Source organism: Penicillium digitatum, chromosome 3 (assembly GCF_016767815.1).
Source record: "Penicillium digitatum chromosome 3, complete sequence".
In the NCBI taxonomy this organism is placed as follows: domain Eukaryota; kingdom Fungi; phylum Ascomycota; class Eurotiomycetes; order Eurotiales; family Aspergillaceae; genus Penicillium; species Penicillium digitatum.
Window position 1 is genome coordinate 1 of NC_089386.1, and position 21,287 is coordinate 21,287.

At 48.0% G+C, this 21,287-nt stretch overlaps 7 protein-coding genes across 7 annotated transcripts; 4 read left to right on the top strand and 3 right to left on the bottom strand.

The window, feature by feature from the left end:
• Positions 1-433: 433 nt before the first annotated feature.
• On the top strand, positions 434-875 carry Pdw03_7570 (Sucrose/H+ symporter, plant; the record flags this gene model as incomplete). The annotated part of the gene is made up of 2 exons (XM_066101696.1): positions 434-561; positions 638-875. The coding sequence occupies 2 exons, from the start codon at positions 434-436 to the stop codon at positions 873-875; spliced, it is 366 nt and encodes a 121-aa protein (XP_065956779.1).
• A 3,804-nt stretch (positions 876-4,679) lies between these two features.
• Positions 4,680-6,397, bottom strand: Pdw03_7571 (MFS monosaccharide transporter, putative; the record flags this gene model as incomplete). The annotated part of the gene is made up of 2 exons (XM_014677242.1): positions 4,680-5,345; positions 5,411-6,397. The coding sequence occupies 2 exons, from the start codon at positions 6,395-6,397 to the stop codon at positions 4,680-4,682; spliced, it is 1,653 nt and encodes a 550-aa protein (XP_014532728.1).
• Positions 6,398-9,727: 3,330 nt separating this feature from the next.
• Positions 9,728-11,203, top strand: Pdw03_7572 (Glycoside hydrolase, superfamily; the record flags this gene model as incomplete). The annotated part of the gene is made up of 4 exons (XM_066101697.1): positions 9,728-9,884; positions 9,947-10,663; positions 10,720-10,848; positions 10,908-11,203. The coding sequence occupies 4 exons, from the start codon at positions 9,728-9,730 to the stop codon at positions 11,201-11,203; spliced, it is 1,299 nt and encodes a 432-aa protein (XP_065956780.1).
• Positions 11,204-11,578: 375 nt separating this feature from the next.
• On the bottom strand, positions 11,579-13,401 carry Pdw03_7573 (Amino acid permease, putative; the record flags this gene model as incomplete). The annotated part of the gene is made up of 4 exons (XM_066101698.1): positions 11,579-11,817; positions 11,900-12,480; positions 12,543-12,742; positions 12,802-13,401. The coding sequence occupies 4 exons, from the start codon at positions 13,399-13,401 to the stop codon at positions 11,579-11,581; spliced, it is 1,620 nt and encodes a 539-aa protein (XP_065956781.1).
• Positions 13,402-14,562: 1,161 nt separating this feature from the next.
• Pdw03_7574 (uncharacterized protein) lies at positions 14,563-14,905 on the top strand (the record flags this gene model as incomplete). The annotated part of the gene is made up of 2 exons (XM_066101699.1): positions 14,563-14,772; positions 14,828-14,905. 2 exons carry the CDS (start codon positions 14,563-14,565, stop codon positions 14,903-14,905), a joined length of 288 nt encoding a protein of 95 aa, XP_065956782.1.
• Positions 14,906-17,694: 2,789 nt separating this feature from the next.
• On the top strand, positions 17,695-18,913 carry Pdw03_7575 (Taurine catabolism dioxygenase TauD/TfdA; the record flags this gene model as incomplete). Its single annotated transcript, XM_014677245.1, has 3 exons — positions 17,695-17,797; positions 17,848-18,427; positions 18,484-18,913. The coding sequence occupies 3 exons, from the start codon at positions 17,695-17,697 to the stop codon at positions 18,911-18,913; spliced, it is 1,113 nt and encodes a 370-aa protein (XP_014532731.1).
• Positions 18,914-19,117: 204 nt separating this feature from the next.
• On the bottom strand, positions 19,118-20,419 carry Pdw03_7576 (Monooxygenase, FAD-binding; the record flags this gene model as incomplete). Its single annotated transcript, XM_066101700.1, has 1 exon — positions 19,118-20,419. One exon carries the CDS (start codon positions 20,417-20,419, stop codon positions 19,118-19,120), a length of 1,302 nt encoding a protein of 433 aa, XP_065956783.1.
• Between the last annotated feature and the right edge of the window lie 868 nt (positions 20,420-21,287).

The following is a 21,287-nucleotide window of genomic DNA, read 5'->3' on the forward strand; positions in this document are numbered from 1 at the left end:
CCCCTAAGCCCTAAGCCCTAAGCCCTAAGCCCTAAGCCCTAAGCCCTAAGCCCTAAGCCCTAAGCCCTAAGCCCTAAGCCCTAAGCCCTAAGCCCTAAGCCCTAAGCCCTAAGCCCTAAGGGGTGGGTCAGGTTTCGGCCTGATAGTTTCCACTTTACTGGATTTGTGAATTCTGGTTTATCTCGACACATGTTAAACCCGCGTGATAGAAGCCAGTTTTTAATAATTGTAGTGTCTAGCTTCCATTGACTCCATTCTACTCTCTTTTTCAAATGCTACCAACCTTTTACTTTTCAATGTTCCAGTCATTTTTCCGAATTACATTATCTTATCACCCCCAAGGTTGTCATCCTCTGAAATTTCCAACAAGGTCCCCCCGAAGATGAAAAAGCACATTGCTAAATTTTGGGGCTTTTCCTTTCATATCTGAAAAATGCTGAAGATGGCAAGTACCTTCGACAATCATCATATGTTAAAATATCCAAAGTCTACGTCTCAAAGCCACGCTGTGGAGAATGCCGCGGTTTCAGAGGACGGGTATTCCGACCACAATCGGAGAATGTATGATAATCCCACTCTTGAGCCTCTGGCGCCCGCCACAAGGATCCCGTTGATGATTTTGTTGACAAACTAACAGAGCGGACTTTCGAGTTTTGCCCCTTTTGACCCTTGGGTTCGCTAGCTATCAGCTTGACAGAACCAACATTGCAAGCGCACTCACGGGGAACTTTGCATCCATCATATCGGTTAACCAGAACACTATTAACCTCGGGAATCAACTGATGTTCCTGGGTGTTATTGTACTTGAGATACCATCAAATATCATTCTACACAAGGTATCTAGTAACCCTAGTGAAATGATGCTCGATCACTAAGTTGACATAGATTGGTCCTCGTCAATGGATCAGTGCGCAAGTCTGCATATTTGGAATAGTAGCCTGCCTACAAACGCTTGTGCGCAACAGGACAGGTTTCCTACTCACTAGAACATTTTTGGGTCTTTGTGAAGCTGGATATATTCCTGGTGCAATGTACACACTGTCCACTTGGTATACGAAGGAAGAGTTGACAAGACGAATCGCCATATTTTTTTTCGGCATGTTTGGCGGAACGGCCATTTCTCCACTTCTTGGAGCTGGCCTCTTGAAATTGGACGGGAAAGGTGGTCTCTTTGGCTGGCAATGGATTTTCCTCGGTACGAATGGGACTGATTTGCCAAATATCAAATTAAGCTAACAAATCTGTAGTCGAGGGTCTCTTCTCCATTGTGATGTCTTTTTTTCTCTTTTTCTTTCTTCCCGAGCACAAGGAAGATTCTATATCGTCCAATCAAGTGCAAAGTGTGGAGTTTGGAGGGCTTCGCCCGATGAACAAACCATTGGCCCCCCCTGGCAAAAAGCACATATCACTCAAATTGGTCTGGAAGACATTGACAAACATAAGCAAATGGCCGCATTTTATTGCCACAGGCTGCGTCTTCGCTACATGGAGCCCTCTCACGACATATACTCCGAGCATTTACATGGAACTAGGGTTTCCTCGAATTAAGGCAAATGCACTTTGTGCTATCGGAAGTTTGCTCACTCTCCCCGTTATTTTAATTTTCGCGTGGATGAGCGACAAATCGAAAAAACGGGGCCTGATTGTTATGGTTGCTATCTTCGTCTACTTGATCGCGTTAGTAATTCTGAGAATTTTGATGCACCGTGTGGATAAATGGGGCAAGTTCGGACTCTGGACAACAGTCAATGCTTTAGCTGTGGGCTATCATCCCATTCATAATTCTTGGATACAAATTAACTGCAAGAGCTCTGAAGAGCGGAACATAAGCGTTGCGTGAGTGAAGTCTTTCCCACTGGTCGTTCGCTAAACAGATGAGCTAACAATTATCCTTCAACCTGAAGAATGTGTAAGACTACCAGCCCTATTTTTGGCAGACCACTTCTTTCCAAGAAAACTAACCCAAGGAAGTTGTCATGGCAGCTACGGGGGGGCTTATGGCTGGAACCCAGATATTTCGGGCAGACGAATCAGCCATATTGTACGTCCTTGATTTCGAAAATTACGCACATAACAACGCTAACGATCACTCTGTTGACGACATAGTTATCCGCGAGGGGTTTTAATCATGATTGGGCTTGTGATTTTGGGACTGATTTTCGCATTCTTACAAATCTCGATATACTGGATCCAAAATAGGGGTCTCAAAGCGAAGTCTCCCAGTAGGGCGTTAAACATTTTGTAGTGAGCCCAGGGTGGCTTTTTTTGTCAGGTCAAAATTCGCACATTTCTCGTGTACGATCAAATCCTCCATATACAGATCCACAAAATTCACATTGCTGGCATTTAAATGGTCAACGGCAGGAAGCAGAAAATACAGAGATACTAACAACCCTGGATATAAACGACACATTCGCCAAAGCGTCAATCACTACTTGTATTAAGCCTACATTAGGAAATCATGATGGATCTATGGAAAAGCTCACAACTACAGTGTCTCCGTCAATTGACCGACTTTTCTTTTTAGCCAACATGTTCTTCAAGAGACTCACGTTATCAAACAGTTTATCAAATTTATCTTTCACCACATGTCGAGGATTGTCTACGCTTGGTTTGACGTATGAAATCTGTTCACCTTGCGGCAGTCTTCCTCGGTTCCTTGTCAATGCATCAATAGTCCGTAAGCATCCCACTGTTGGCCGCGAGAGAAAATTACTGAGTCCTTATTCGTGGTTCTCCAGCGGCTGTGGTATATCCTAGCACTATGTTGCTGTGATAGTGCGGCCATATCGGCTATCCACCGGTTCGCCGTCATTGCGGCGAAGCTTACCCGCAAATCATGCAATCCTGCCTGAGGATCATTACATCAAGAGCCGAGAAAAAGAATGATACCCTCACTTGGTGATCCAAAGCCTTGGATCTACCCTTTGCTGATCTTAATTAACCCAATGTTCTATCAAGGAAGTGTATACCGACTTATCTTTTAGTTGACTTCGCTGGCACAACTCATTCTAATTACGACTGATTTTTACCTATGCTCTGTATGTTTACATAAGCTGTTCAAGTTTCGTTCTCAACTTGTCGGGCATGATCTCCAACGGTTTTTATCTCTAAGATCAAAAACACGCACCGAACAAGAGATTTCATGCAAGCATTAAACGGAAGTTGCTTGGCTCTCAAAGCTTGGTAAATTTTCAATACGACGATCTTTGCTCCTTAAAAAGAAGTATCTTGACTCTTCAGGATTTAGACATTTTCTTGGCACTGGTAGATTTGAGCTTCGGGCTCTAGGGTTGTAACTCCTGCTTTAAATTTACCAATAAGTCTTGCAAAATGTTTCTGAACCTGTGCTCAACACCAGCCGTTGGATGGGTGATCAGTATACCAATTGTAATTTTTCTTTGAACCACATTCACTTGTCCCGTGACAAAGAACCATCGGGCATCACGGCGAAAGTTCCAACTTAGATATGAATGTGCTGGCAGCCCTCTCGTTGCTTTACAATGCTAGATCTCTTTCATCAGATACATACTGTGTTGAGGTAAAATCCCACTAAATTTACCTTCATACACACCGATTTGAGATTTATGTGTTCCTCCGTTATTGACAATGCGGTTTATGCTGGGCGCGGTGGTCCAGTATCAGATCCAAGAAGTCTTCCTTGTGCCACATCTCTTAATGTTCTCCATGAACCCGAGACACACACGAGTCCGAGCAAGAGCTGTGTGTCTAGAAGAATTCAGCCAGTACTATATGCTTTTAAGGTGCCTGTAGGAGCGCTGGAAGTTGTGGTGAGAGTTCGTACGGATTTTGTGACAACGAAGACGTAGCGCGGCTTTGATGGACGTTTTCAATCCAGCCAACCCTAGACCCGCGACTAATTACAATCACTAGCTTATTGAAATTACCATTTTTTGGCAAACTCAAGTCTGGCCCGTATCCTCCAACGACTTGCTGATATTTTATTGCCAAGTCTCCGGTGGCTAAATTACTGTGATCGACATTTATAGGGAGTCTGAAAGCAGTGCTAGAGCCCATCGCACCAGCTATGGGTATAGCTTGAAATGATGGAGATTTTCAAGTCCAGCAAAGGGCAACCAATCTACCTGGTCAAAAAAAAGGCTCTGGGATCTATCCATTTCGAACAGGATCCACAGGTCAACTTTGATGCAGAAATGTTGTCACATCATCCAACACTTATTGGACTAGAGGCCATTGGACCGCTGCTGTTGCTTCGGTTGTCTTGACTCCAAGACTGTCTAAACTTATGGGTGCAGACATATTCAATAGAGTGTAGAGCTTGAGCACGATCTCTGCCAATTCTCAATCTGTGATCTTGGGTACACAAGTTGCCTCTCTCGTCGCTTTTGGACCGGGGGGGAGAGGTTGCAGTCCCCGCGCCGACCAAAAGCCTCCAAGTCCAACAACGGTTTTCTGGGTGAATTTTCTAGGTTTGAACGTGAAGAAGACAAATTTCATGTATTCGATTAATGCAGTAGGTATGTGATCGACCTCTATATGATGAAAATTACTTGTACAATATTGCCACTCGGGGCCTAACGTGCTATCGTGTCGTGCAAATTCATCCATCTCATGACAAATGTGAATCCAAAATGCAACACCAGTTGAAAGAAGAGACGAACTTGTTGGTTTTTTGGTTTTTGAAAAAGCCTTTGCACTCAAGCGATCTCCGTGTGAAGGGTTCCCTGTGACTTGCGACCATACGGGTTCTCATCCGCGATCCAGTCCTGGTGGCGTTCGGGAATCTGGTAGTCGCTGCTCTTCCAAGGAACAACCTTGTTGACATACATCCAGTCAATCTCCTCGAGCGTGCGACCCTTTCCTTCAATGACGAAGAAGTAGATAACGCCAACAGCCACGAAAAGGCAACCAGCGAAAACGTATCCGTAGGCAAAGTCAATATCTTTGGTGATGAAGGTTGTGAAGAAGCTGAGGAGGAAGTTCCACAGCCAGTTGGTTGCGGTAGCTAGGGCCATACCCTTGGCACGGTACTTGGAGGGGAAAAGCTCGGCGATAATAGTCCAGATCATCGGGCCCCAGGTCATAGCAAATGCCGCAATAAACAGACAGGTGACGACAATCATACCTTTGCCGGCATTGGGAGTGTTGGAAGGTGTTTCCACGTCCAGAACAAAATGGCCAATGGACGCGAAGATCATGAACATGGCAAACATCCAGACCGCTCCGAACATTAAGGACTTGCGACGACCGAAGTTCTCAACAACGTACAAGCCGCCAAAAGTCGTGCCGAAGTTCACAGCACCGAGGATGCACTGGGTCACAAAGCTATCCGAGATACCAGCGCCTTGAAAGATAGTGGTACCCTATCAAAGATCAGTGATTTTGGCCAAGAATAAAAGTTAAAATTGCAATGGCTGTAGAAACTGACATAGTAGAAAAAGTAGTTAGCGCCGCTCAGCTGCTGCAGTGACTGCAGGACCATGCCAAGTGCAATGCGGTAGAGCATACGAGGAGCAGTGAGGAATTCATTCCACTTCTGGTCATCAGATTCGGCTTCGAACTGCTCACGAATCTCCCTCATCTCTTCTATAATGCGGACATGGTTCTCTGGGATGCCATAGAGCTTAGCTAGGGTGCTTTGGGCACTCTCGGCCTTTCCATGGCGGAACTCATACCGTGGGCTTTCCGGGAAGAATGCCATACCGCCGCCGAGGACCAGGGCAAAGAGGAAGGTGAGACCGAGAGTGATGCGCCACTGAGCAGTGCCATCAAGGGTGTGAGTACCCAGGTTGATGCAGTAGGCCAAGAAAATACCGAGGGTGACGAACAACTGGTAGCAACTGATCATGGCACCACGGATGTGACGGGGGGCACTTTCACCTTGGTACATGGGCACGAGCAACGAGCAACCACCAACGCCAAGACCCGTGACCCAACGGCCAATGACCATCTGGTACCAGTGGCCGTCAGGAGAGGTAATTTGAACAATTAAACCGACGTTGAGGATCATACACCAGAGAGTGATGGACCACTTCCGGCCCAACATATCAGCGATGGGAGCTCCAGCTAAGGCACCGATCAAAGTTCCGATGGACAACAAGCCGACAATGAGACCGGATCGCACACTGCTGAATTCGTAGGAACCATCTTTGTTGAGCTTACCATACCGCTCCAGGTAGTTGCTCATTTCCTGGAAGCCGGAAATCTGACCCGTGTCATATCCGAACAGCAGACCACCCATCGAGACAAAGAGGGCCATCACCAAGGATCGCATGGTTATCCGAGGGATTGGGGTATCGATGCCTACAGATTGTGTGGGTTTCTGAACGGCACTATTTTGGAGGGACGAATCGAGGTGCGGCTGTTGAGCTGGGGTGATGGACTCCCCATAGTGGGAAGGCGCTTCGACACCCATGGTATAGCTTGGGGGGAGACTGTTTTGGCCTGTCCAAGAGTTTGGTTTTTCAAGTTGTATTCAAGGGGAAAAAAAGAGGCAGGAGGACCAGCTTGTAAGAATAATGAGAAGAAAGAGGAAGAGAGGGAAACAAGCCCATGGAGAACAAAAAACCTTGGGGAACATGGGGGAACAGGGGTCTTTTTGTAATTCAGCAATCAGAGGGGAAAAAATTGCAAACCCTGGAGTTGATGTGGGGAGAGAATTGTGGAGAGTCGATTCGAGCGAGATGACGATGCCCATGGCTGCTCCTCTGTACTCCGTATACAAAATAGGCTGACAACAGTTAACAAGCCGGCAGAAGCCGACTTGCTCAGACACTCCACCAGGGGGAAAGGCCACATAGGGCAGGTTCCAAGCGATGATCGGCTCTGGTTCACCGTTTTCTGGTGGATAGCCGATTTGTTGGGCGCAAGGGTCGGGAAGTGGCGGGTTCAAGTTCGTAGGCCCAAGGCCGTACCGACGAACTGATTCGGGATCAGCAATCTTAGTCGGGACCGAGGAAGAGGCTGCGAACGATCTCTCCTTCGGTATGTTGTTGCCGTATCAAAGTGCTTTGTGAATAGTCACAGAAGAGTAGATTAAAATTCGAACCTATACAGCATTGAAAGCGTAGTGGGCCAGGAAGAAACTTTAAAAGAAACCCCGGCCATTCCCCAGGCCCGGGTTCTCTCCGGGTTCTCTCCTGACTTAAGTGAAACTCCTTTCCTGATCGGTATGCCGGTGAAAAAATCCACGAATACTATCTACTCTAGACACTGAAGGGGGTTTTCGAGGGAAAATGCGGAGTCTGGAGGGGATATACTCCATAACACTAAGTTGAGACATTACTACTAATTCACTGGCAGAACAGTGTTTTTACAAATGACCTTACAACATATATATTCTCCGTGCATAGCCTGTGTGAGGGCCAATTTCAATCCCGCGAAAAAAATTCAGCAAACATCGACACTGCTTTTGATACCCCGATGCCGAGTCCCGAGCTCGTCAGTGGCGGGCCTCCGGGCGCCACACCCGTCGTCCTACGTCATTGAAGAATTCTCAATCCTCTAATTTTTTTGGGAAAAAAATATTCTTTCATAATTTTATGTAAGTTGTGTGAAAATTTTCACATTGGCATAATAAATTTCATTATTATTATCTTTTGCATTAAAATCCAAAGATCCAGTACCCCTTAAGGATCCATGGACTTCCCTAGACCATTTCCTAAACAAGCAGTTCATGAAGTTCTTCCATCAATCCACTCACCTCCTCGCTCTAAAACCCCGGCTTTGGAGTCAGCACATACCCCCAACACCTATGGGGCAGGTATCGCTTAATATGTCACCCTCCGTGGTTCCCCGTAGTTTCTCCAACCTCAATAGTTACCTACAAAGTAGCTCGGCTCCGTTTGCCGGTTGATCCGCCACCCAAAATCCGGCATCCATGCTGGGATATTCGATGACAAGTCGGGGCATTTTTTTCCACGAACTTTTTCAAACTTGGAAACATGTCCCGCCTAGTCTTTCAGAACAGAGGTACCACAACAGTGGATATGAATGCATAGAAAAGTTAGGTCGCAATTCTGGAGTCAAGCTTGAGAGCTGTAGAATCGAGGCATCCTTCATTCTGTGCAAATCAACAACTCAAATAAGCTTGTGAGAAACATTATGGGAGGGGCCATAAAACGGGTATTTGTTGCGACTTTGTAGCACTTTTTGCCGAATACTATGTTGCAATGCAGGGTTGAAGACAGGGCATTGAAACCCGGAAAATCTTCGGATCGTCATCGTGGCGTACTCGGTATGGAGTAGCACTCCATTGAAATGGAAGGATCGGCGGAGAGCACATCCGTCCTAGTTTTGGAGGGCAAAGGCTCACAAAAACAATAAGAGGTCTTGGCATTTTGGGTTATGAATGGCTGATATCGTTGCTGTGTACCTACAAAAGACAAGGAAGCTCTCTACAGGAAAGTCAGAGTCTGTCACCACAGGGTGGGGGCCTGTCACATGTCACCGCATGTGATAACCGGTCACATGTCAAATACATTATTGTATTACATAATAGCATCTTAGCACGATTTAATAGTTAACTAACTAGTTAACTAGTTGGCAATTGAAACCGGCGGAATTTAGGATTAAAAGCCAATAGAAGAAGAGTAATTATGTGAGCGGTAGGTGTATTTGTCTTGGCGCTCTTCAACTATTGTGTTATCTAGGCAAATCAAGCCGGGAGCGTACCTGTCAATGTAGATCCTGCCGATCTTTCTGCACTAGTAATTTTGATATTTTGTTTTTTTTTTCCGAATACTGCTACTGTTGACGCCGTACTCCGTAGACGTTCTATGCAATACACCGCGTTGGCCATCATTAGCGTGTTCTTGGCGAAGCCACATTGTCAGAATTTTGATTGACTATGGAGCGTTCGGAGTAGATTCTTCCAAATTACTCCATACTAAAGCTTACAACAAAGGTGGGGGGGGGGGGTCCATTAATTGTGGTGTGAGTGTGTTATGTTTGGTCGACTTGGTCCGCACAGGTGGGAAAAGGAGCGGATTTTGTTAATTGAGTTAGAGTTGTACATATTCATTGATCGTGCCATACCGAGGGACAGATGCTAGAGATCTACTATGAAGCATTAGAGAGCTCTGGGAAATCTCTACAACACAGTTGCGCTGAAGAAGAGAGAGGCTATCAACAGATACTAGACTGAAGTACTGGTATGCAGCAATGGTATGACTACACATACCATTGTTGCATACCTGGATTTCTGTCACTTCTTACAATAATCGGCCTACCTAGCCGGTCTTCCATCTATAATAATTGAGTGTCAATGACTTTTCTTCGGCTCTCGAGGACAGCGGCTGAAACGCCTTGACCAATTGAGGCAAGCGTGTGAATACTTCGTCCGCATTTCCTTTTCTGCAGGACTTGCCTCCTCCCACAATTTCAGTTGATCCACGCGCACCCTTAAGTTCTTAGATACCCCGCGTACTAATGCAAGTGGTTTGGCTTATGGACTTTGGTCCTGCAAAGGCCGAATGATCGGTGTTTCGCAAGCGGACTACCGCCTAGATTACTCCGCAAAGAACACGGGGAGCGTGCGGCATAAGCTCGATGAGAACATTCTATGGCCTGATGTATTCTCTAGTCTATGGGATGATTTCAATTTCCTAGTTCACGGCGGAAGTCGTTCCCCGTCTGTAGACAGTCTGCCCACTCCCAGAGAGTGTATATATATTTTTCATATCCTCACACAAACACATAGGCATACAAAGGCGAACGACAGGTGCACTAGAAATCCAAGAACAACATGAAAACGCTAGCAATCTTATCTCTGACTGGCCTAGTCTCTGCCCAAGCTGCTCCATACGCTCAATGTGGTGGGAGCGGTTATTCAGGCCCTACAACATGTGTCTCGGGCTGGACTTGCCGACATCAGAATGACTGGTTTAGTCAGTGTCTCGCCTGTAAGTGTGCTAAGATGTATCTGTTTCGATGCTTTGAAATCAACTAACACAGAACCTTTCAGCTTCTAGTGGTGGTACCACTACTCTATCAACAAAAGTCTCGGTCTCTTTGACAACCACAACTAAAACAGCCACTACAACAAAGGCAACCACCACGAGTGCAAGCAGCACAGGTTTCCCTAGTACCAATGGACTGGACTTTGAGATTGATGGAAAGACAAGCTACTATGCCGGTTCCAATTCCTACTGGATTGGCTTCCTCACAAACGATAACGATGTGGATCTTGTGTTTGACCATATGGATGAATCTGGGCTCCGAATCCTTCGAGTTTGGGGATTCAACGATGTCAACACTATTCCACCTCCAGGGACTGTGTATTTTCATTTGCTAAAAGACGGGACTGCCACCATCAACACCGGTGCAGATGGCCTGCAGCGCCTGGACTATGTTGTTGCCTCTGCCGAGGCACGGAATGTGAGACTGATCATAAACTTTGTCAACAACTGGTCGGATTATGGAGGTATGGCCGCCTATGTCACTGCTTTTGGTGGCAGCCAGACAACCTGGTATACAAATACCGCGGCTCAAACGGCCTACCGTGCTTACATCAAAGCTATTGTTTCACGATATATTGACTCGCCTGCCGTTTTTGCATGGGAGTTGGCTAATGAGCCCCGCTGCCATGGCTGTGACACTTCGGTTCTTTACAACTGGATCCAGTCGACTAGTGCTTATATCAAATCCCTGGACTCGAAGCACATGGTCGCCATTGGTGATGGTATTTAGGCCCCTGAGATCTCTGCCACCTGGTCGGTTGTCTAACCCATTTTCTAGAGGGCTTCGGACTGGACGCTGGGTCGGATGGCAGCTACCCCTACAGCTACGGTGAGGGTCTGAATTTTACGATGAACCTAGGAATTGATACCGTCGACTTTGCTACATTCCATCTCTACCCCTCGAGCTGTGCGTATAGCCTGTTTCCATTACCCTTGTTTTAGACCTTGCTAATTTATTCACGAAAGGGGGAACCACCAATGATTGGGGTAACGGATGGGTCACATCCCACGGAGCTGCCTGTGCAGCAGCCGGCAAGCCTTGTCTCTTTGAAGAGTACGGCGTGACTTATGATCACTGTGCTATTGAGGCTCCGTGGCAGAAGACAGCGTTGGACACTACTGGCATTGCAGCTGATCTCTACTGGCAGTATGGAGACACACTGAGCTCGGGAAAATCTGCCGATGATGGCAACACCATCTACTACGGAACAAGCGATTTTACCTGTCTGGTGACGGATCACATCGCAGCCATTGACTCCTAGGGGCCAGAGCTGTGGGGTTGTACGGAGGAGAGAGTCCAGCAGCGAGTCAGGAAGCGAAGATCTGTTGTACCTACTGAGCAAGGACTAAGGACCATTTGTTCTTTGTCATGATTTTGAATTGGCTGCGCAGTTTATGTTGTGGACAAATCGCGCAGAAAGAACTATTTTGATTGGGTATTTAGGATTGTGTACGAGCAACTCGGTGCTTTTCTAGGATTATTTAGATTGGGCTGGCCCCGGAGGGCGTAGAGAGGTTGGTGTCGCGATGGATGAAGAGTTTCATGTTGCGAGGGCAAGAGAGGTTTGTGTTGCGAGGGCAAGAGGGCTTTTTGTTGCGAGGGCAAGGGAGTTTCATGTCGCGATGGCAAGACAAATTCAAGGGCTCGGTGCCTTCTTGGGGACTTCACCGTAGGCTGAAGGTTCAGGGGAATATTCATCCCGCTCTACGGCATCGGTTGGCGGTCCACGATAATTGTTGTAGCCCCAGACACCATACCAGATGGCAGCAATACCAATGAAGCCAGCGAACACCACCGAGGCATAGTTCATGCTCTCCTTGGTCACAGATTCAAGTGTCGGCATGCAGAAAAGAGGAATCGCAAGAAGACTCCAGCCTAGAAAGATCAGAACGGTTAGCTTGGGGCTTAGGGCTTAGTGACGGGGGGGGGGGGGGGGGGGGTTAGAAAAGCAACTCACAAAGAGCAACAACGTTAGAGATTAGGCCAAAGACCCCAAAGTTGAAGCGACCGTTCTTGATATCCTCACGACCACGGAAGATCAGGGAAACGGCGATCGGGCAGGCGTAGCTCATGGTCAAAAAAATGACACCAACACCCGAGAAGGCATTGTATGCAGCAGTAGAGCCAAAGTAGATCACACCGAGAATAATTTCCACGACCATACCCAATACTAAAGCGTTGAAAGGAATGTCGAGGGTCTTGTGGACAGTGCTCCACCAGGCCGAGCCGGGAATGCCCCCATCGCGGGCAAAGGCCCAAGTACAACGAGAGGTGGCGGTCACACAACCGACACCGCAAATAATACCCAGCACAAGGAGGGGAATAAGCAGACAGAATGTACCTGCGGAGTTGCCGATGGCAGCCTTGAAGATGGCAGGGGTGGGCTGGCCCGAAGCCAGATTTACCAGGTATGTGAGATCGGGAAGCACGAAACAGACGGGAATCAAGAAGAGAAGACCAGCAATAAAGTTGATTATGACGGTGCCGACCATGGCCTTCGGGACCATGACGGCGGGCTCTTGAACCTCCTCGCAGAGACTAACGGGCACCCCATGTTAGCGTACAGGGAACGGCCGACTTAGATTCAGGGTCGGACTCACGAGATAATCATACCGGTCGCCGATGTAGCGTAGGCGGCCTGCAAGAGACCGATGAAGAACGACCACCCCGCGGGCCACCCGGCCTGAGTTTCGAAGTGACCAAAGACCCATGACGCATCGTGACGACCTTGCTTGGCGATAGCCAACAGGCAGACGACAATGGCGAGTAAACCGGCCATAGTCCAGAAAATGGCGAATGTCTAGAAACGACAGTTAGGAATGTTGCTTCCTGGGGACAAGGAGCACGAGCAACGCCTACCTCCAACCACGGCAGCCATTTGTTGCCAAACGCCGAGATGGCGTGCGTCAGCAAAGTGATGGCTAAAAATATGAGGAAGGTCTGATAGGTCTGGAAATCATCAGTGATCCCAACGCCAGGCGATTTTTCGAAGACATCCAGACAAGCCACGAAGAGCAGGGCAGTCCCAAAATTGACAGCGAGGGTGATGGTGATATTCCCCGCCACGTAAGACCAACCACAGATCCACGATGCAACGCGACGACACCACAAGGGTGACAAGACGAATGTTTGATAGTAGACACCACCTGCAGTTGGGTAGACCGAAGTGATTTCCGCCAGTGAGATAGCCACACATAGAATCAAAAAAGTGACGATCACCCAGCCCCAAATGATATTGGCCGGCCCACCTGCGGCGAGTGGGTAGTATAGAGTTGTCGACAAGCCGTAGGGAACCGAGGAGAGAATGAAGCACATAAAAGTGACTTGCCAGATAGATCGATTGCGAGAGAATTCAGGCTTGTATCCCATATCCTCTAGGGTACGATCCGCATTGGAGGTGCTCACGCCTTGTTCGACCATCACCGCGGAAGGGCGACGGAATGCATCATCAGCAGCCATCAGGAATGAAGTTATTGAAAGATGTTTCTGATCTGCATATGGTAGATGCAGTTGTAGATATTAGGTAGGGTAGCTGACTACTCCGTAGAGAGGGTGCAAAAGAGATAAGAGAAGTAAGAGAAATCCCAAACCAAAATTCGGACGAAACAGAAAAAGAGAAAAAAAGAAAACGCCACAGAACGGGAATATGGAAAAAATAACCCAAAAAACATGACCGGCAGATTAAAATGCAAGCGAATGAATGGCATCAGAATCCACCTCGCTCCACCTGGCCCCATCGGGATCCACTGGACACGAGCGCGATTAACTTTGAGCCAGTCAACGTGCATGGAGAGACAGGGTGATTGTTGGTCCGACCAATCAAACTGCTTCTAGAATTCAAAATCTTCCAAGGTTCCTAGTGTCATCCTTGTTTCAAAGCTTTTGGAGAAGATTGGAACATGGGGGTTGTGTTGTCACCGGAGGAACTCTACAACTCTCTCCACGTACGACACAGGGTTGGAGTTGACGGGTTATACAAATCAGTTCTTACCTACTCGGTATCTAGGTACATAGATACACAGGGAGTGGCCCATAATCTATTTAACTCCCCATTGATATGTTTACTAGCTAACTTTAAAACCAGTTTTGCCATGAATGTCGTAGGCGTTGGTCCGCCGGCTCTGAGACCTAAGGAATGTTCTCCAGGCAAAACGGACCCCCAATTGTTTTGCAGACTCTCTGGTTTTTCTTCTGCGATATAGGGTATATTACCGGAAATCAGAAGGACTGATGGAATACGGAGGGGACGTGTGAAGTTGAACTATTCCCCTGACTCTATCAGGTTCCGATACCAGCCGTGTTCTGACAGGCCATCCCGCAAGTATTAGAGATACACCTCATTTAAAAAGGGGCACAGGCCCTCGGCGCAAATTCTCAATTGGTCACAGCTTTCTGGGTTATGACTTTTGAGTCAATTCCCTACGGTGTCCGGAGTAACCCCGTACTTCAGTCCATTTTTGACGAGCCAAAATCAGATGGCAACTGGGAGCGTTTGGTGCTAAAATTTTACCTTCTGAATTGGTTGGGCAGGAATCCAACTGTGCGATCCCTAATTCTCTTTTCCCTTTCATTGAGAGGAATCACATTTATGGGACGAAGAACTGCCCAACTTCATGCTCCATGACGGATCTATGTCCAACCAAACGGATAGCACTAGTGACATGTTGGTGCCTGAGGTGTCGGGCCACCAAGCTTTCCAAGGTGGTCTGGGCTATTTCTCCCAACAATTTCGGGCGCAAATCCACTTTCGTAGTATTGCGCACAACAAGAATCTTCGCGATTCAAGTCCTCACACCCACCATCTTCCGACATGATGGGAACGACTTGAGAGTCCCATCCATTCCAATGACCGAGTCAAATTTTGGTTGCTAATTCTGATCCATAGGTTGCTGCCGAACTTGTGCACCCCAAGCTTACGGGCTGTTGCCAGGTTTGTCTCGCCAATATCGACCGTCACAACTAAAGCGGGGTTGCATAGACGCGTCATGAGGGACCCTCCGGGCAGTGTACGGAGTAAATTTGCACTCAATACACCGCATTCGAGGCCCATGGGCTCGTAACCAACACAGTGCGCGTATGAACAAAACGGATGAGAGCTGGCAGTGAACGGATGGTATCAGTAACGTACTCGTATCCAACTTTTGTGTGCCGTCAATATTATCTCCCAGGGTCCACCCTCCAGTGGTATAGTGTGCAGAGATCCCCCTCTCCCCGCTAGCAGAATTGATCCAGACCGCATAAAACCATACAAAATCCCAACTAGTGGTCGCTAATCTATGTGGTGGGCCAAAGGTTGGAGCAGAGCCCAACCCCTCGGCAACTCCGACTCCTTCCTATCTCAAAACCAGCCCTAGCTATGCGCTAGTTATCTTGACGTCAGGGATGTAGAACTTGTTGCTTCAGGTACAGACATCAAATAGATGGGTGACAGCGTCAGGGTTCCGGGACGGTCCGTCGAGGGTTTTCAGAGTCTCCCACGGTCTTGAGTTTTGTGAAGACGGGCGCTTTGATTCGCAAGACCCTGGATGGGCGACCAAGTACAGATAACAAAGCAATACAGACGGCATTGACTGGGCTGTACATTCCATCTGGACTCTAAATAGGATTTCCACGGGATATGGGGCTCCTGGGCAACACGATGGGCCTCCCCAGTATTGGAAAATTGTAAAGGTAGTCGGGGGCTTAAATGGACTCTTTTTACACGACAATTGAAGCCGGCCTTACGGGGTCGGAAGGACGATTTGCCGCCTTGACGTTATCAAGGTATACTCCGTAGAGTCTTCTCGTCTCATCTCCTGAAGGAAAACACGGATGTACCCTCTCTTCCATAGGGTTCACTCTCTGAATTGGTCTTCTCTATCCAAATCTTGATTTTGATAGATTCAAAAGATGTATGTTGAGTTAAAATTGGGTAGCTGTATATCTGAGATATCAACCATTTTTGCTTCGTGTTCCTATTTCAAAATGACGTCGGTTTTCCACCTGAGCGTCGGCCCCGAAAAGGTCTCGCAAAAGAAAATTTTCGTAGTGGATTAGAACAAGTTCCAGTAGGTCTGCTGCATCAAGGCCTCATACAAAATTGTTATCCAAACCTAAAATTCTCATCGGCAGGAGACAAGAAGAGTTAACAGTATTATCCAACGAAAAATACACGTCGATGCGACAACTCATCACTATGAGACCCAAGTTCAGTATGAAAGCCCGCCAGAACCACCCACCCTGGTGAGACTTCAGGAGTGCGATGTCGAGCTTAAGCTACTCAACATTGAATGCTCCCAACACCTGGAGCGGATGGCAGGAGTCATGGAGTGCAAGCCACCAGGGTGCCTCGTTCATCAGTACACAAAAAGTCTACGGCACAGACCTAAACAGCTCTGGAATGTCGAACGGACCTACTGCCGACTTCGTGGCGGCTGCTGCGCTCGGGAGTGTGGTTGCTGTGAACGGTCTTGGCACACAATACGGAACCCTTCTGGAAAGGTTCGATATATGCACCGCATAGGAAGTTGTGGATGCTGCACCCGCCACTGCGGGTACTCTTCCGCGAGTATAGTGGCGAATAGATGATCTGCCATCTAAAATAAACGAGTTGTTGGTCGATGAACCCATAATAGGGTCCGTTCCTTTCCAGAGTTGTCTCCGACTTGTGAAACGGAGTGAGATTGGGAGGGTGGATAAATTGGTTGTCTTTTTGTTTGGATAACGGGCGGGTTTGGATTACTGGATTCTCGAGAGGATATTGCAAAAGAGGCGAGATGGATGTCATCCAATGATCCGAAACTTTGGAATGTACCACGTGCCATGTGCACTTTTTTGAGTTCCCGGCGCAGCTTGTTTGAGCCAAGTACGCTCCTTAGACTCGCACAGGCTAGAGCTATTATGGAACGATGGACTCTGATGATCCACGGGCATGGCGCCCAGAGGAAGTTGATATGCACACTAGGTTGGATGAGATTATTGGTGCCGCGCAACCACCAAAATCACGTGGGATTGGGTGGAAGTTGCTGATATTTAACATAGAAAGAATCGCCAGCCGCTCATCTTTGTCTTTGACAGTGTAAGAGTTTAACAAAGAGCCCATCGATCCGTTCCTGGATCTTCTTTTCCGATGTCTTGTACGGTGTGTTGTTGGATGTGTACGAAGGCGGCAAAAATCAAAGATTGTACAGACCTAAGGACATTTCTGTACATAAAGAGGGGAATCAATAGAGAGATTGGCCAACCTCAGAAGTACCGACGTATCTACCCATGTATGTAACTATGTAACTGCCAGCGACCCCATTAGATGGAGACCCCTGGACTCTCTGTTTGTCATGTTTGTCATGTTTGCCATGTTTATAAAAATCTGGGGAGTTTGCAATGTTTGGCAACTACTCTGTACATGACGTATCAAACAAATGAGCGGGAGTGTTCTTACCACTCACCCGCCTTATCACCACACTACCCTCCCGTCTATTGTCGACATCCAATGACAACGAAAATTTCAAAGTCTTATTGCTCCGTGTGTGGAATTTTGTTTATCAAAAGACTCGCTGGGGACAATAGCCATTGATAACCGCTTTATCATTCCCATCAATCCAGACATTCTCTCTCTGATTTGGGAGGAACTCGGTATACGCCGTTAACCGTCCACAATCTGGTCAGAAGAACCGAAACTTTAATGATCGGCCGAGAATTATAAAGACTCACTTGTAGATCACCTTATGGGCATATTTTGAGCTGCAAAACTGAAACCCTGAATAATCCGAAACCATGGCCATGCTACCACTTACCGTCCGCCCACTTCAACATCCTCCGGGCTCAAGCATTGATTTCGGTGTTGAGATCGAAGGTGTTGATTTAGAAAAACTCACTGGTTTGTGCACTACTGCCAACTGTTTAGAGCACAGGCTAACAGTCATATAGAGGAGCAGTTTGAGACGATTCGGAAGGCCCTCTACGAGTATCACGTCGTGGTGTTCAAACACCAGCAAGGGCTATCACCTAAAGCCCAGTATGAGCTGACTAAGCGCTTTGACCCAGTATCTGACAACTATGGACATGGCAAGACCATCGATGTGAAAAGAAGCATTCTTCATCCTGATCTCAAGACTATCCCTCATCAGCCACAAGTGCAGGTGATTGGAAATGGACACATTGATTCGTACGAAGGTCTCAAAGACATCACATTACGTCATCCTCACCACCGGACATTTCACCAAGATCACATCCCGGACGAGAAGGACTATGAATTCACCCGGTTCTATCGCTGGCATATCGACGCTGCGCTTTACGGCTTGTACCCGCCCCAGGTGACAACGCTAATGGCTGTCAGCGTGCCCAAAGGCCGCCGACAGACATTACTGTATGATGATGGAACCGGAGAAAAAATGGATGTACCACTTGGCACAACTGCGTTTGTTAGTGGCGAGCGGATGTTCGAACTTCTTTCGCCCGAAGACCAGGCGTTTGTGAAGACGAGCAAAATAGAATATGCCCCACATCCGTAAAAATTCCTGTTATGTACATTGCTTTGATCAAATGAGCTAACTATTTGACCAGGTATATTTGGATGAGCCAAGCCCATTCCCGATCCACGGGGCTCGGTATACACTCAGAAGGCCTTGAGTTATCCGACTCGGAACTGCCGCCTATTGACCCTAGTAAGATTATGGTCTTCCCAATGACCTGGAAAAACCCAGTGACGGGCAAATTGGCCTTGCAGATTCACCCCTCTGCCGTGCGCCGTATTCACTGCGCCGATGGATCCACGATCGATGACTTGGCCCGTGTGCGAGACATTGTCTATAACTTGCAGCGGCCGGCCATCAGTCCTCAGTATGTGTATCCGCATGACTGGGAAGATAACGACTTGGTGTTGTTCAACAATCGTGGCGTACTACATTCTGTGGTTGGTGCGTTCAAGCCTGACGAGGTGCGATTGTTCCGTCAATGTAACTTGGCAGCTTCGGAGCCTCCAGTTGGACCTTAGGGTTTTAGACTTTGATGTGGCAATGCTATGTGTTTGCACATTTGTGGTAATCGGGGGCATTTGACTGGATTTAGCCTAGATGGAAGTCTTTGTACTTGATGACTCCAGAGCTCGAATCAAATCTTAAGCAATGAAAAATTATATATATCGGATTATGTCCATATTGGGTATCTGCAAACGGGCCCACAAGTGTATCGTCAGTAATTAGCGGACTATATAGAACCCGTTTACAGCAACCTGGCTCTCTCTGAGCCCATCGGTGACAGAGCGAACTCCAACTAGGTGCAATGGAACTTGTTCAACTAATTTCTGTCCACGTGTGATGATATCGGTATACCCCTCGACAGTGCGATCAATCCAACTCGAGTTTTGCTGATGGTCTGGCATCGCTGGGTGTTCCGCGGCCCACGCAGGATGAGCCAGAGTATCCTGCACCACGGATGCGTCGTATACATCAGCGAGCAAAGCCGCCTCTGCAGCGGCCGCTTGCGCCTCAGCGAGTTCTTTGCTCGTGATCCCGGTGGGCGGTGGGATTTCAGCGCGAAGGTATCCCAAAACACGGATTTCAATTTTATTTGAATGGAGAGGAAGATCCTCGAGGAGGCGAATTGCGACCACACGTTTTGATAGCTGAGCCAAATTTACTCTCGCCGCCTGGAGGGGATCTAGCGCTCGCACAGATAAAATCGCTGGGCACCATTCATCAGTCGGGGGATCTTTGCTCGACCCAGTATCGAATCGAGCCCAGCCGAAGAAGTAGCCCCTTAACTGCTCCGTCACCCAGTCAGGCATTCTAATTAAGGTCAACTTTGGTGCGCCGTCAGGGTTGTTGCGGTACAAAAGTTCATCGGTTTGATAGCGAGATTTGAATGTCATAGGAAACGGTGGCTGAGGACCGGCATCGATAGAAACCGCGCTGCTTCCGACTATTTCCGGCGCTGCTGGATTTATCTTATATCGCCCAATGGGACCTTTAGGGCCATTGATAATACCGCCCACGCGGTTCTCGATACCACTAGTCGTGTAAACCTTTTGGGCCGCATTCTTTGTCACCCACGATGGACGCAATGCAACAGCTTTTGCGTGAATGGCCATGGCGGCCGGAGCTGCCGTGGTTCGGGCAGCAGTTTGGGCATAAAGGCTTACAACCATAGCCCCGACCTCCAGAGGCAGCGTGCTTAAGCTCGCGCCCCGGATCGAACTGGGGGCAGTGGATGTAGAGAGCACCCGGAACACGGGGCTAGTGCCAAGCACCTTCTTCCTGACCCCTTGGCAGAGAACTAGCTGAAAATAACCATCGCCGGCTTCGGCGGGAATTCGCACAACGGCAGTCTCACGTAGCTGATGTGTATCGCGCGGACGGGGCGGGGCCTTCTTTCGAAATTTCTTGATATCGCGTTGCCAAGCTCGTTCATCATCCGGAGTCACCTGGTCGGCCCTCAACGGCATACCCGGGGTCACGTCTAGCCAGCTATCTCGGAGACGGAGGAACGACTTAAATTGCATCCCGGTCTTCCCGGTCCAACCTTTGCTCTGTAACCATAGGGTATGTTCAGGTGGTAAGGGGGCATCGGAGAAGATCGATATAGCGACCGATGTAGAGGGTCCACGGTAAAAAACCAGTCCATGGGAATGTCGCAAAATAGTAACATGCTTGTTTGATTCTATCGGACGATTGATTAGACCGGTGAGGAAATGCCGAGCTTCGCTGTATGCCTTTTGAACAGACGTCGGCTGCGGAGAAGTAGAGGATGAAGTTGGTCCCGCAGTGCTTGGTCGCGGTAGTGAGCCCGGACTTACAGTCCTGGGAGGTGGCGGACCATAAAGGTCCGTATATGATGGGGGTACAAGAGACTGGGTATTGGTGGCATAGGCTGTTGCTTCCAGCTGATCTGCATGCGCCGTACCTCGCAAGTTCGGGTTTGATACGGGCTTCCGCCTGACGCGAAATGAATCTGGCAGATAACTGGGGCTTAAATATCCAGATGACATATCTCTATATGACCGTCTAGGAGCACAACATACCCGGCCCAGCCGTTTGGTTAGGGGGGGGGGGGGGGGGCGGAGTGGCCAAGAATGATAGATGGCCCGAGCTTGAAAGATGCCCAAGGCATGGAATTGATGCCTGACATTGTGTACAAATAACTCAACCTGAGGTTGTGTTGTCGAAGAATGTACAAAATGCACGCCTCCAATCTTGACAATTTAGATATCAGCCTCTTTATTTTACCATCAACTTTAGATGGACCGTATCTTTCGGGACCAAAATGTTATTTCTTTGACTTAACTGGTACATGGACGAGTAAGATCTCAACCTTGGCGGGCTCTCCCCTCCCATACCGTGTGAACGTCGCAAGAGTTTGACTTTCCAAGG